Source organism: Helicoverpa armigera, chromosome 17 (assembly GCF_030705265.1).
Source record: "Helicoverpa armigera isolate CAAS_96S chromosome 17, ASM3070526v1, whole genome shotgun sequence".
Taxonomy (NCBI): domain Eukaryota; kingdom Metazoa; phylum Arthropoda; class Insecta; order Lepidoptera; family Noctuidae; genus Helicoverpa; species Helicoverpa armigera.
Genome location: NC_087136.1, coordinates 7,341,216 through 7,355,075, shown reverse-complemented (window position 1 = coordinate 7,355,075; position 13,860 = coordinate 7,341,216). Strand labels below are relative to the sequence as shown.

Here is a 13,860-nt window from a genome sequence, read left to right as displayed (position 1 = left end):
ATGTATCAACTAGCACTTTAAAACAAACAGTTTATATGCTTATTTATTACAATGCATTCGAATTTATACTTATTATAGTATGTACACCTTCAGCCTGCCTTCAGAACGGTGCTTTTTAATTTGTTTTATCATCATATACAGTATCTACTATCTCATCAATTCCTTCCTTACCAAGATATCCATAAGCGGCCTCAGCACTTCATCAGCCTCGTGATGGGCAGGCGGCTGCTGCTGTCCCGGCGCGCCGCCACCTCCCACCTTCTGCAGTAACTCGCCCAGTTCCTTCACACTGGCTGTTATACGGGACTCCAAACTGTGGAGGGTAAATAGGGCATGGTTATAATTTGATAAATGCAGCTAGCTGAAATGTCTCTTCTTTGGGTAAAAGCATTTAAGGCCGGTATGAACCTCAGCATTGAGATATGGCATATGGCAACAAGAAAAACTAATGTTGGGTCCACACGATAACAACTTTACACAGACTTTCATAGAATTTTGTCTGCGACAAAAGTCAAGTCTGTATAAAGTCTGAGCCAATGATAAGTCTACACAAACTTCTTGGCATCATATTTTCAGTTAGACTTTAGACTGTAACTCAGTTTAAGTTTGTACAGTTGTTTTTCAAATTTAATGTCTGTATTGTGTGGACCACCATAACATTGGCTATATAACAAGCTTGTTTTTTATGCGCTTGACTTCGAAAAGCTGTTTTAGAATTACCTGATAGCAAACATAGACGCCAAATCATCTAACGTCCCGTTCAATCTATTCTGCAGGTCTTTAAGAATGTCAGCGGCGTCCCTCTCGAGTTTAGTGCCGCCCATAGCTTCGAACATCTTCTCCAACTGAACCCGCAGTTGTTGAATGTTGTTCATCAGGATACAGGCCTGAAATATATTTTAGGTTAGAACTTAGAACCATCAGTAATATTGATAAAGATCAGCTGCATATCTATTCTGTCTAGTTATAACTTCAGCTGTATTTCAAGCATGCAATATTGCGTTTAAAATCATAACAAAGGTTTGCTTGAGAATTCGATGTTTTTTTGAACATCAATCTTTATTAACGTCATTAAGTCATTTAGCCTCCTATGAACATATTATTAATAACCAGTAAAATTTTCATCAAAATACTACTTACCACCCGTTCCTCCTTCAAATGTTCAGGGAACTCCTTCTTCACAATATCAGCGTATGCTATGAGGACCTTGACGATAGTCTTGGCGAACCTCTTCATGTACCTCTTCCATATCTCAGGGTCGGGACACTCGAGCTTGGAGACCACGTCGAAGCATTGTGTCAGTTGTGTAAACACGTCTACCACGGAACAACTGAAGAGGGCGTGCTCGCTCGATTTTTGGAACTGAAAAAGTAGGGCAAAGGAAGGAATATAATTTTGATGTTTTAATTGAAGTAAACAAAGTAATAGATTCTTTTAACACAGGAGAGGAAAAAAAAGCTCAGCTGACGTCTGACCTCTAGCAGTGGAGTAAGCCAGAAGAAGAATAAGAACTTGTGAATCAGAAAAGAGTTGAGTGGACAAGCCAAACATCGCACATATTTCTTATGAACGCTTTAGATTAAGGGTAATTGTTTAAGTAATAAGAGGCTTTCTTCTCCAAATTCAGTTTGAACTAGATTACTCACCCCGTCTTTCTTATCTCTATTGAAGGCGCCATTCAGATACTCTAACGACACGTCATCATTCTCATTGAGCCACTGCATGACGAAGGGTTCGAACCAGGCTGGGTACTCGGGAACAGCTCCGCAGTATGGAGGAACATCTTTCACATAGTTTGTGTGAAGCCATTTCACCTGGAAGATGAAGAGTTAACAATTGGTAATGATGGACTCCGTATGATGGTATAGTTTGGTTAGATATGATAATTTTGATTGGAACTCGGGTGTGGTTTATTATATTGAAAATTTGGTAAAATCAGGAAATTCTGGAGTTTGCAATTGTGCTACTGGTATAAATCTATAAATGATACTGGTATACTGGTAACGTCTTTATTTATTTCTAGATTTCTTTCTTACCTTAAAGTGTAGGTTCATGTAGGCGGAAGACTTGCAAAGACGATGTTGTTCATGCTCCTCCAAGGCATACTTCATATCGACTGCAAATAGGGACCACATCGTCGCTGCCGATAGCTGCCCAAAAATAATCAAGAACATGTATGAGAGCAATCAGTAAATTGAAGTAGATTATGTTCAATTAAAGAAAGAAATAAGATTATATTCTGAGTAAAGCTGAACTCACATTACAGCCCATAATAATTTTACCTGGCATAATCCTCAAAATGCAGTATAATTATGGACTTACCTGACCAATATTCAACTCTTGAGGGAACTGGTTGAGGACAGGAGCATAGCTGTTCCTGTCCTCTTCTATCACAGATACGATAAGAGCAATAAGCTTGTGCCAGAAGTCTACTGAATCCAACTGTGGCCCATGGTCTGAAGGGTCTCGCTTAGCTTCGTTAGGATCCACCTGGAATTAATAAATACATTTAAGAATATTGTCTTGTTAGCTTTTATGTCATTGCTTTGGTAACCCTCTATAGCAACTGATTTATCAACTTCAAAATCGCTGACTGCATGATATCACAATGCAAAAATCTGAGAGGGGACTATATACTTCCTGAACTATCACATTTTGCCAAAGTAGACAAGAGGAATAAAAGAAAGGAGTCAACAAAGGAAAGAGTCTGCTAACGACAGACTTCAGAGATACGTTCCACACAGCTACGTTACGATACGTTACTTTAATTAAGCAAGGTAACAAACAGTTTAATGAATTACCTGGAACTCCCTGTTGTACAGCTCATAACAATTCTCGAATAGAAACTGATATGTTGATCTAAGGCATGCCTTCACGCAGTCTTTGACCACAGTGCTGGCGCGGGGCGGACTGCTTAGCTCTTGAACCTGGAAAAAGTACAAACAGACAGATTTTAGTTTACACAGTATATGGAGATTTTATGGAATATTCTTACACTCTCAAGATCTTTTGAAATCTCCAATTGTTTGAGTTTTGGGTTTGCCAAATACTAAGTACAGGACTTTGAGTCGTTAAATACAAAATCTTCGCTGGTTTGTTGTGATTTGATCTTAGTGCTACATTCAAGTATCTCATAGCTCTTTCATACACAAACAAAAGCCACATACATATACACAACTTCTAGTACCTATGAATATTTATGATGAAATATTGAACATCAACAAGGTCGACGAAAGGTAAACAAAGTAAATGAAGGTCGATACACAGAATTTACTATAATATACCAAAAATAATAGTAGGGTTAGGCATAATTTCGAAGCAATTACTGTTTTCAAGAAAAATATGGAATTGAAACTGCTAGATTAGCTTCTACATTATTAATGAAGTCATAAACAATAATGTTTTGTTTTGTCAATTTTGTATCTATGCATATAAAACTGGTTGATTTGTTGAACTTCAGTTACTAGAACGCATTTAAGGGACCAATTAAATACTGTCCAATCGGCCTCAACTACTTAGTTTAACCTTTAGAAGTTTTGAACTTAATAAGCTTCAGATTTCAGTATATACCTAAATGCGTATAACCTAGAACAGCGTGTCTTCTGATCTTTGTATGTATATAGTGGGGTGGTTCTACATACGTCGTCATCCCTATAACAAGTATGTTTGCCCTTTCTACAAAAAATAAGGTCTTACCTTCATCCTAAAGAACGTGATGCTGGTAAGTAGATCGACAGTAGACTTGAGATCCATGAGCTTCTCCGCGCTGGACGCGGGGAAGTTGTTGCGGTACATCGACAGGTCTATCCTCAGAGAGTTGTGTAGCTGGTCCAGGAGCTTCACGAATTTCTCTTTCTGTGGAGATAATAGTCACTTCTTGAGTATATTGTATAAGGAACAGAACAAAAAGAAACATGGTGGGTTTTAGTCAGTAAGAGACTCCATCCAAAGCGGGAGGAGTCATTTGCTGATTTCTCACCCAAGAAAAAATATTGATATATTATTTTAAAATCTCAATAGCACTACAATAAAATATGACACTCCTTAGATCAGGCTTTTCAGTGAACTTTGCAGAATATTGGAAATTAACTTATCTAAGAAGGTTTTCAATTTACCTACGACCACAACTAAGTGCCGTAGTCAGTGTTTCAGTGTTTTTAATCGGACGCATTTTCATTCTTAGTTACGGTGTGTCTAGTTTATAGGCAAGATATTCAATAATAGAAGTCTACTTACTCCAAAGTTAGAAGCAGCGAATCGATCAGAGGCAGACACGGCAGACGAAGCCGTCGTATGAGCGTAGTATGCGTTGATGTTGGCGAGTAATGTCGACATGACAGCTGGTACTCCGGCGCACAGGTACTTCGTAGAGAGGCAGTGGAAGTGTCTGGTGGAAGAAAAAACATGTTCTAAGGTTCATAAAAGTTAAAAAATATAACAACCTTTTCTGCGAATAATTAGGAAAACAATAAATGTAACACAGATGTCAAAAGTGTAGACAAATGCCCCACGCAGTGCCTTATAGGTTACCATTTAATGTAAAGATACCACTGGGTTGTGTTGACTATTGTCTGTCGATGTATTAGTTTGGGTCTGTTTTGAAAAGGTTTAACTATCATATAAAAATGTGATTTGCCTATATTCCGTAAACACACTTACGTCATAGCCTGATAAATGGCTTCAATGCCGTATCTCATGGCGAACTCATCGACGATCTCCTCAGGAATATCATTGAAGTACACCTTCCATGCATCATCACCCCTCGCCACTGGTAATGTCACCGCCCCGCTGTTCTCCTCGCAAAGGTAGTGGAATAAGTTCTCGTGAAGACAGGTGTACTGAGGAAACAAAGAAAAGAATATTAAAAATCATTAAAAGGTAGGTATATGTTTTAGGCAGTATATTTTGGTAAGCAAAAAATATTTTGGTACAGGCAGATTAAGGACAGTCATTTTTGATTCTGATGCCAAAAGATGGGTGTTCTAAGTTTCATCGCTATGTTCGTCTGTCGGTGGCACCGTAGATCTTAAAGGTGGAGACTGACTTAGATGCAATTTTTAGTTCACAGCTGGTTTACAAAATGACAAACTTCGATTTATTTTAACGATTAACTTATCTTAGAGAGATCCAATAAAAATAGTTGTAGCAAGCTACGTAAAATTTGATATAAAACTTTCGACCTTCAATAAAATATCTTACACAAATTCAGATTTCCGAAGAATTTTTAATATCAAATGCACTCTCTTTAAAATGCGACACCAGCGTTGCGGATAAAACCGGTCCAAGAATTCACAATATTCGATTAAATATCTCTTCCTAGTAAAACGTTTGTAGCAACGGAAGCTTCAATATTTAAATGAAAACTCTGTTTAATCATAATTCTATCCACAAAGGACTACAAAGTTACAAATTAAAAAACTTCTCGTTACAAAATAAAGTTGTCCATACGTTTATTCTCAATTCGATTTGTTGTTTCTAAAAACAAAATCAAACCCGCATGGGAAATCGCGGTGCAAACCGAAAAATAAATTGAATTTCCACTTCTGTACGACCCGGCTTGACAGTCAGATATATGTGAGGAATATTCTGTCGGTTTGTTTTATGCATGTCCTATCAGAATTTAGACGCACTGTGACATGCTTTGCGTAGTTTCATTTACATATAATATCAGGTCATGCTTGAAAGTGACACCGGTTAAATAAGTGATCGGTCGAATACTGGATCGCCTCCCAGTTTTAAGCTAGCTCAAACATCATTCTATCTTTTATGCAGAAGTTAATGTTAAGGTTTGAGTATTTCAAGGTATGTTTCGAAAAACAAATGAAACTAACAATTTGCAGAGATAGATCAGTATCAATTTTGACAATGGCTTCTCTTTTGAAAACTTTAAAATAAAGTAGGTATGAAGTGGCTGTTACTATACATATCACACGTTAAACATTCAAGCATCTTTCGAGATCCTCACTTGGGACTCAAAAATGCAAAAATATGAAAACCGTATTCCAGTTTTCCCTCAACAGATCCGTGTTCAGAAAAGATAGGTACAGCACGAATTCCATTACTGGGCGGATACGGAATGTTTTGATGTTCAAAACTGGGAATGTTGTGGGCGAGATATGTTATCAGGCCGACATTTGGGCCCGTTACCCTAATCGTGGGAGGTAGTAGCAATGTAGTGTGTGTACAAAAACATCGAGATGGTTTGTATAAAATTGCTGTACATTGTTGTTTTGGTATGTGGGCGGAAGTATATGTACACATACATGCAAATTCCACTGGCATATTTTTTTTAAAGGCAAATTATGGTACTTTTTATTCTTAGTAATTTCTAAACCATGTACGTAGTTCATTTTATGGAAATCCTGAAAATCTCTTATATTCGTAAGTAACAACGCCTTTTTTAATATGAGCTATAATCTCACGCGAGGCATTCGCGTAAGGCTCAAAAAAGCGAAAAATCTCCGAAAGTAATTTATTTCTGCGAAAAAGATTTCAGTTTAAGCGCCATTTTTTCGCTGAAATCTCTATTATCGTTAGCTACAGATATCTTTTAATATTTGCTGGAGTATTTTAATTTCATTGTCTTAGCCAATTCGTGTGAAGGTAGTTAAAGTTGATGTTTAACAAAAATGCCTATTGACCGATTGAAATTCGGAGTAATGTTGAAGAGCAGCTTAGCACATCGTAGAATTATCTAGATATATCTAGATAGAGTTTGAAGGAATTTGGGTACTGAATATGGACGGTCACAGGAGAAAGGATTGTACTTTATCGCTAACTAATGTCACCACCAAAATTACGATACGATACGATCTATATGTGGATACAAAACACATTTGGGTTTACTAGAAGGGATATTTACACCAGTATCATCATCTGCCTAGCCTTTTCCTATGCCAGCTTCCAGTCTAACCGAATATCACTGAGTGCAAGTGTTTCTGAAGGAGCGACTGCTTACCTGGTCTCCTCAACTTATTTGAACCAGTATATCCCTCTCTAAAAATACATACAACGTACACCACAACATCCATTTAGTATTCAAAAATATTGATAAATTGTGTTGTCCTGAGACATGATAATGTAAGCATAAATCTTTCAAATATGCTAAAAGGTTTATTGAGTGGTGATCAATAACGTTTTATTCTAGAAATATAGGTACATAATATTTGTAAGACACTAAAGAATATCTACATCTATACCATAATTTACTGCTACTTTAAGACACGTTGAAATACCTACAATTTTTACAATATTATTTTAGTGATCATCATATTTTTTAAGTATATCTTGGACACCAATGACTGATTAAAGGTGAAGGAAAGCATATTAAGGAAACCTGGACTATAATGCCTGAAATTACCGCATTGAGCAAGCGTGGTGATTAAGGCTCAATCCTTCTGTGTGAGACAAGGCCCAGCAGTGGGACGATAAAAAGGCAGATGATAATGATGAACATCATAACCATTCTTAAAATAATCAAATTAAATTTACGTAAATAATTTGCTGTTATATTTATTACTTATTACCTTCGAGTCATACTCAAGTCCGTCTTATTCTTAGTTTAGTATCCTCGAAAAGAAAGGGCAAGAGGACAATCCCTTTGATCAACGAAATTTGCCTCAAAGCAGAATTACTTATGAGGACCAAAATAAATACTAAAATACATAATATTATCGATCACATCTTCTGTAGAATGGTTAAATAAAATAAAAGTAACTTGCTTTCCACCTTGATGTAGTTGTATAAAATAGAATATTCAAATTGCTCCTCGACCATCGACTTCAAAAATTCTGTATAAATACTAGAAGATTATAAGTATCGTTAAAGTACCATGAAAATACAGTTTAAAAACTTTTCTTTTATAAACATCTAATTTTATCGGAAAACTTTTGAACATTAAAAACTTTGCCTCTAGAAATATTGTAAGAACAATTTTGTTTTGCTTTATACTGAGATATTAGTCTAACAAAAATTTCTTACTTTCTTATTTTTATTTTGTTTGAACACTAGCTGTTTACCGTGGATTCATTAGCGTCCCGTGAATATTATATATCGTAACATTAGAAAATATAGCCTACATCATCCGGGATAAAAGTTGAGCTGCACATTAATGCAATAATTAAATTATTAAATAAAAAAAAAAATCCAGTTTAAAATATAATATTCCTAAGAGGATGAGAAATCAAAAATCTTCACTGTAACCCAAGATCGATTTGTTCGCAGTTATAAAGTTACGACTTCATTGAGTTTCTGAACACATCCCACAAAGGAAAACACGCTGTAACATGCTTTAAAAGTATAATTGGTTTACACTCTCCAGAGACGTTACGAGTTATTGTCTTGTAAGCTCATGTTTGTACATGGGCTCAATTAAAACTTGAACACAACATAAAATATATCACATTCCCTCTTTTCTCGAAGGGATGAGGAGATTTAAATATTTCAGGCACGCAAGTTTTTAGAAATGCATGGGTAATTGTTGCTCTTTCACTCAAAAAGTAAAATATGAAGTGACAATGGGCGCATGGCTCGCAAAACGATGGGGCAGAAAAGTTCTCGGGAGGCGACCACGACCCGAAAGACGCAGCATGGGCGGGCTACTAGATGGATGAATGATCCCGCCAAGGTCGCCGAGAAGCAGTGGCTGCGGGTTGTGCAATCGAGCAAAATGCCGGACCTTGGAAAGCCTTCATCCAGCAGTGGAAGTTTTTCGGCAGAAAAGACAAAACAGTTCGAGTGTAAGCGAAGAATCGAGACCAAAAACAAGCCTGTTAATTACATGTATAAGAGAGCTTTCTTAAAAAACCTTCATTATCTTTATGTAAGCACACCGGTAAATTTTTACCGAAATGTAAGGTAATCCACTCAACTCGTGCCTTCATTAAGAAAGTGGGCAACACCGTAGAGATGGCTATTCACCGCGATTTATGTTTTATAATTGTTATGTATAAGAGCGGTTTAATATTCTTTATAAGAGACCACGAAATTCAGTATTACCTTTATTCATTCAGAATCTACAATATTAACACTGGTTTAGAATGATGAAGAAGCGCGTTCCAAATTTGGATTTTGAAATAAAATCGGATAGCTCTCGGTGCTATACTTTTCTGTGAGTCAACTCCCATATGCTGAAGTGTTTTTTTTTCAGTTGCGCTGGGTATTGAAACAATTAAATTCTTTATTTCCATACATATTATGTATACACTATTTTCAATGAGTACAATGGTACTGTTATTATATTGAGTATCTACTGCTGTACCTAATATATACGTACATATGTAAATATGTACATTCTCAGTAACATTAATGAACTTTATTATCTCAAAGTTATCTGTTCGGACTGCTTTGTTTGCTTAGCCCTAAACAAATTAGAACTTCAGAGGGAGAAACTAGAGAAATAACAATAATTAGACATTTAAATTCTGTTACAATTCTCATATTATTCGAAAACATGTTAAAACATTTAATTAGGTTCAATAGAAAAAAATAGGATTATGAACCAAACGAGTTAAATGAAAAACTGCTTCTGAAAAATCAAAAATGAAATCTCAAGACGTCTCAAAGTTAGACGAAATTAGTTCTTATAAATTGGAAATATAGAAAAGTATAAAATGGCGGTACCAGGTGCTATAGAGAGCTCGTTTTAGTCTAGTTACGATGAAATATATACGAGGTACTCCTTACTGAATTCACCGGACTACTTTGAGAAACGACTATTCAAATCGATATTTTGTGGCATAGAGGAAGTTTAAACCTCTTTCGTGGAAGAAGCTGGCTTGATATTTTATAAGAAAGAAAGTAGATAAATGTATTGCTTGGAGATAAATCTTTAGTAGATAAATCTCTTGCAGATGGATTTGAAAAGTAATGTTAGTGTGTTATTGAAAACAATAACGTAGTATTCTGCAAACACTTTTGCTCGTAAGTTAAGGATTTTAGGGGAAAAAAATATTCAACTTCTACTGAAGAAGTAAACCATAACGATTTTAGATAAGAAAAAAATCATTTAATAATATAGTAACTTTTTTAACTCCCCCAGTATTTAGAATGATATACTCCTCGAATCCCTACTAATATTATAAATGCGCAAGTAACTCTGTCTGTCTGTCTGAACCGCAATGCAATTTACTACAGGGATAGAGTTGACCTTGAGAAAGAACATAGGATAGTTTTTATCCCGGACTTTTGAAGAGTTCCCTTGGAAACGCGGTATAACCGAACTCGACGCGGGTGATGCCGCAGGCGGAAGCTAGTTAATTGATAAATTGAAATATAATTAACACATACTTCAAAATTAACCCACTCACAACAGAAACTACTTAACGTTAATCAAACCTCATTAAGCATTTATCGCGTCGGATTAATATCAAAATGGTTATTGAGTTCAACTTAATGATAATTAAAATAACGATACTTAAATAAATGGGAACTGAGGTGTCGGTTGCATCAGTGGGTGTCATAGCGAAAATGCTGTATCAATTAACTTTATATTTATAATGAGTATTGGTTTTTGTCAATAATATTGAATGTCATGTAATTATAGTGAAGTGGGATACCGATACATTAACAATATGTGAAAAACATTTTTACTTTTTGCGTTTATTCCTAACAGTATTTTTGTTCAAACGTAAGGGACTTTAAAAAATACAGTAGGGATTTAAATGACATGTAGGTAATCCACTATTCATTTCAAACTCAATAAAAAAGGGCATTAACACATCAAACCAACTAAATTAATGACTCGGATTAACAAATTACAAAATTAATGTAAACTCAATGAAGCCATTGAACCTTTTTGGTACTTAATGATTTATTTATTGAAGGCAAACTAAGTAATGTTCATACATGACTTGAACTTCACATTATCAAAGAATATGTACACGCAAAAAAAAAACTAAGTTTGACTTTTTTTTTTTAGAAGGCTGAATCTCATAACCAAGAAAACAAGAGACAAAGAAATAAACATTTATTTGTAAGAATATGGGTACAAGAAAGCAAAATGTTTAGACCACTTCACAAGCTACCTATTTAGTTTAGTCTGTTAGAACTTTAGATTGTAGCGCAACGACAACTTAGACAGTCACTATTGAAAACAAATATCCGAAATAGCTTTCCAAGTAGGTCTGGTCCCACTTTAAGTAATAGTCACTCCCAGAGTCCTCAATCCCTAACAACATTTGCCTAACAGGCGAATTTCCTCAGCAGCAATTTGTCGCACCTCGTTTATCTAGCTTAAAAGCTTTTCAAGTAAGTATTGTGCGATTTGCTTCTTGGTAACATTATGTTTATTTACTTAATTATCATTACCTATCAGAATATTACCCATGTAGTACATATAAGCTACCTTCTAACCCCGCTTAATTAGTTCAACCAGGTTGACCTACTTTTTCCACCCAATTATACATACAAACATTTTAAAAACCGTTATTTATCACGTATACCTTCCCTCATTAGCGCTAACTGCAAGCAAAAACATGCACGCGATTATAAATCTTATTGCCACAAAAATATGAACCTAAATCGTATGAATTGAAATAGAACAAAGTTCGCGTATAATTTGTTCTGGGAGATTTCACCAATATTTTGGAGTCCATTTAATTAGAGGGACCCTTAATAAATCAAGGAAAGATAAATTGGTTTAAATGGGACCCTCCTACCTTCGTAGAGGTACTAGACCGGTTTAATTTATATCTTTTGTGAACCTGACCCTACCAAAACTCGCCGAATTACTAGTCGCAAATGTCATTGTAGATTGAGTTTGTATAGAAAAATAGAACAAAAGACATCCCCTACTCCTGTACTCGCTTGAAATGAACCATTCAATGACACATTTTTTAACTTTGCAACCCCAGTCGCATTTTAATTTGGGTCAGCTCCATTATGTTTTTCTTCACGTCATCCTCTCTTTTTTCATTCCTATTATCATTATTCAACTCCATAAGAAATATTGAAGGAAGAAAAAAATGGTAGGAGAAATATTCTAATTTTCCTCATCCAAAAACATATGTACTATGAGTTTCAAGTTGCTGTAGCTAACGGTAAATAAAATATTACTGAATACAAATAGTAAAATTAGTACCTCTAGAATCAGAAATTAGCATAGACTTTGGCAACGCCCAATATGTTTCAGTGGAAGGGTTCAATTTATGGTTCATTAATTAACAATCGGATTAAATTGGGATTACTAGAAGTCAATGTAGAAACTGTTTCCACTGAAATAAACTTTACTATTGTATAGGACCAGCTCTGAAATTGATAAAAAAGATTCTTATTACACATGTACTACTTTTTTTAAAAGTAAATAAGGAACATTTGGATGTCCATCGAAGACTAAGTTTTGAAACAAAATCTTGTAACAATATTTTTTCCGTTGACCTCCACAAGCAGTACTGTTTAATTTATTTACAAACGTCAAATTGGACTACCAGTACAGTTTATTACGAGTTCCAGATAAGCAAGTACCACGATAAGTCGTTTTATAGCATGAACTTACAACTGATTAATCATATAAATTACCAAATCTATGCAAGCCCTTTGTATGTTTGCGTGTTCACCTAAACCCTTAAATGAAGTTTTGTTATGAAATACTGAGTTCACGCGAGCAGGGTCGCCCTTCGTTGAAAAATATTCAAAACATAATTTATCAACACTGCCTGAAAGCACGCATTAAAATTCCTTCACACACAAACTTAATTTAGAAGGCTCATTATGATGCAAACGGGGAAATTAAAGTTACAAAATGTACTTTAGTATCAAAAGTTGAAATTTTAATTGAAACTTTATACTGAAAAGCAGGTTTCACTTGGATAAATGATATTCATTGAACCTCTCTGGGTTACGTTAATACCTCTAGGTTTCATGATATGCCTAGCTAATAAGCGTTCTCAGTTTATATTTCTATTTTTGAATCGAAACAGTATTAAAATTATGTGCAGTAAAACATTTTTATGCTATCTACTAATTCATAAAGATTAAAACTACATTTACATACATACTTTTAAAGTAAAGTATTTAAAAACAAATGACAACAAATTGGTTACTGCTATATTTCAGCCATATATTTTTTTACTGTTACTTGACTAAACAGAATCGACTTCCAATCTGTATCAATAAATGTTTTACCCAGGGAACGTTGTAAATCAATTCCTAGGCAACATTGTAGGCCCTGGAGACTTTGCGAGGATATTGAAACGGGATGATCAAAGCTAAAGGCGCCTTTGCCCTTTAACGGCTTGGTTTGGCAATGTAATAACATTAGAACTAGATAGGAAGGTCAAATGTATCAGTTTTTGGCGTGAAAAGCTAATTTGTCGGTTTTAGTTTGGGAATAATATATTTGTTTGACATACGAGTAACAATTCAAAGCAAGATGAAACAAGACCTATGCGGTATTACTACAAAAACTTGTGTCAAACACTTGTCTAAAAAAAGTCTGGCTGCAAAATGGACCTTATTTCAACGTATAATCATAATCTGACATTTTTTTAGACAAGTCCTTAACTCTGTTGTTTAAAAGTTTTTGTGGTACGACGTATGTAGTTTTTCTCAAGTTTTTAGCAAAATACTTTATCTATTTATACATAATACACAGGAATATATGTCAAGCTACGTTATACAAACTCAACGATATACGTTTTACAAAGTTAAGCTCGTTAGACAGACAGAAGTAAGTTCTGGAGTCTGCAGTGTACCTATAGCAGATTATTACAAAGAAACTTCACCTCAAAATTGAATATTGATTCCCGGAACCTATAGGTAATTAAAAACTACCTTGAAATTATATTTATCTTTAATTACTTTCTGAAGAGCAACGTTATTAAACAAATTAATATTCTTTTTCTATCAAATATCGATACAGAA

The 13,860-nt window shown here is 35.0% G+C and overlaps 1 protein-coding gene across 9 annotated transcripts in view; it reads right to left on the bottom strand.

The window, feature by feature from the left end:
• LOC110384263 (protein unc-13 homolog B) overlaps positions 1-13,860 on the bottom strand; it is a 220,433-nt gene that overhangs the window by 5,543 nt on the left and 201,030 nt on the right. For all 9 annotated transcript variants that reach the window (XM_049846689.2, XM_049846687.2, XM_049846688.2 and 6 more), the window contains 10 exons: positions 4,660-4,838; positions 4,237-4,387; positions 3,697-3,855; positions 2,802-2,927; positions 2,323-2,490; positions 2,037-2,150; positions 1,647-1,814; positions 1,141-1,362; positions 721-887; positions 172-313 (listed from right to left, as the gene is read on the bottom strand). In XM_049846689.2, coding sequence (XP_049702646.2) covers positions 172-313; positions 721-887; positions 1,141-1,362; positions 1,647-1,814; positions 2,037-2,150; positions 2,323-2,490; positions 2,802-2,927; positions 3,697-3,855; positions 4,237-4,387; positions 4,660-4,838 — 1,596 coding nt within the window. The remainder of the gene's footprint in view (positions 1-171; positions 314-720; positions 888-1,140; positions 1,363-1,646; positions 1,815-2,036; positions 2,151-2,322; positions 2,491-2,801; positions 2,928-3,696; positions 3,856-4,236; positions 4,388-4,659; positions 4,839-13,860) is intronic.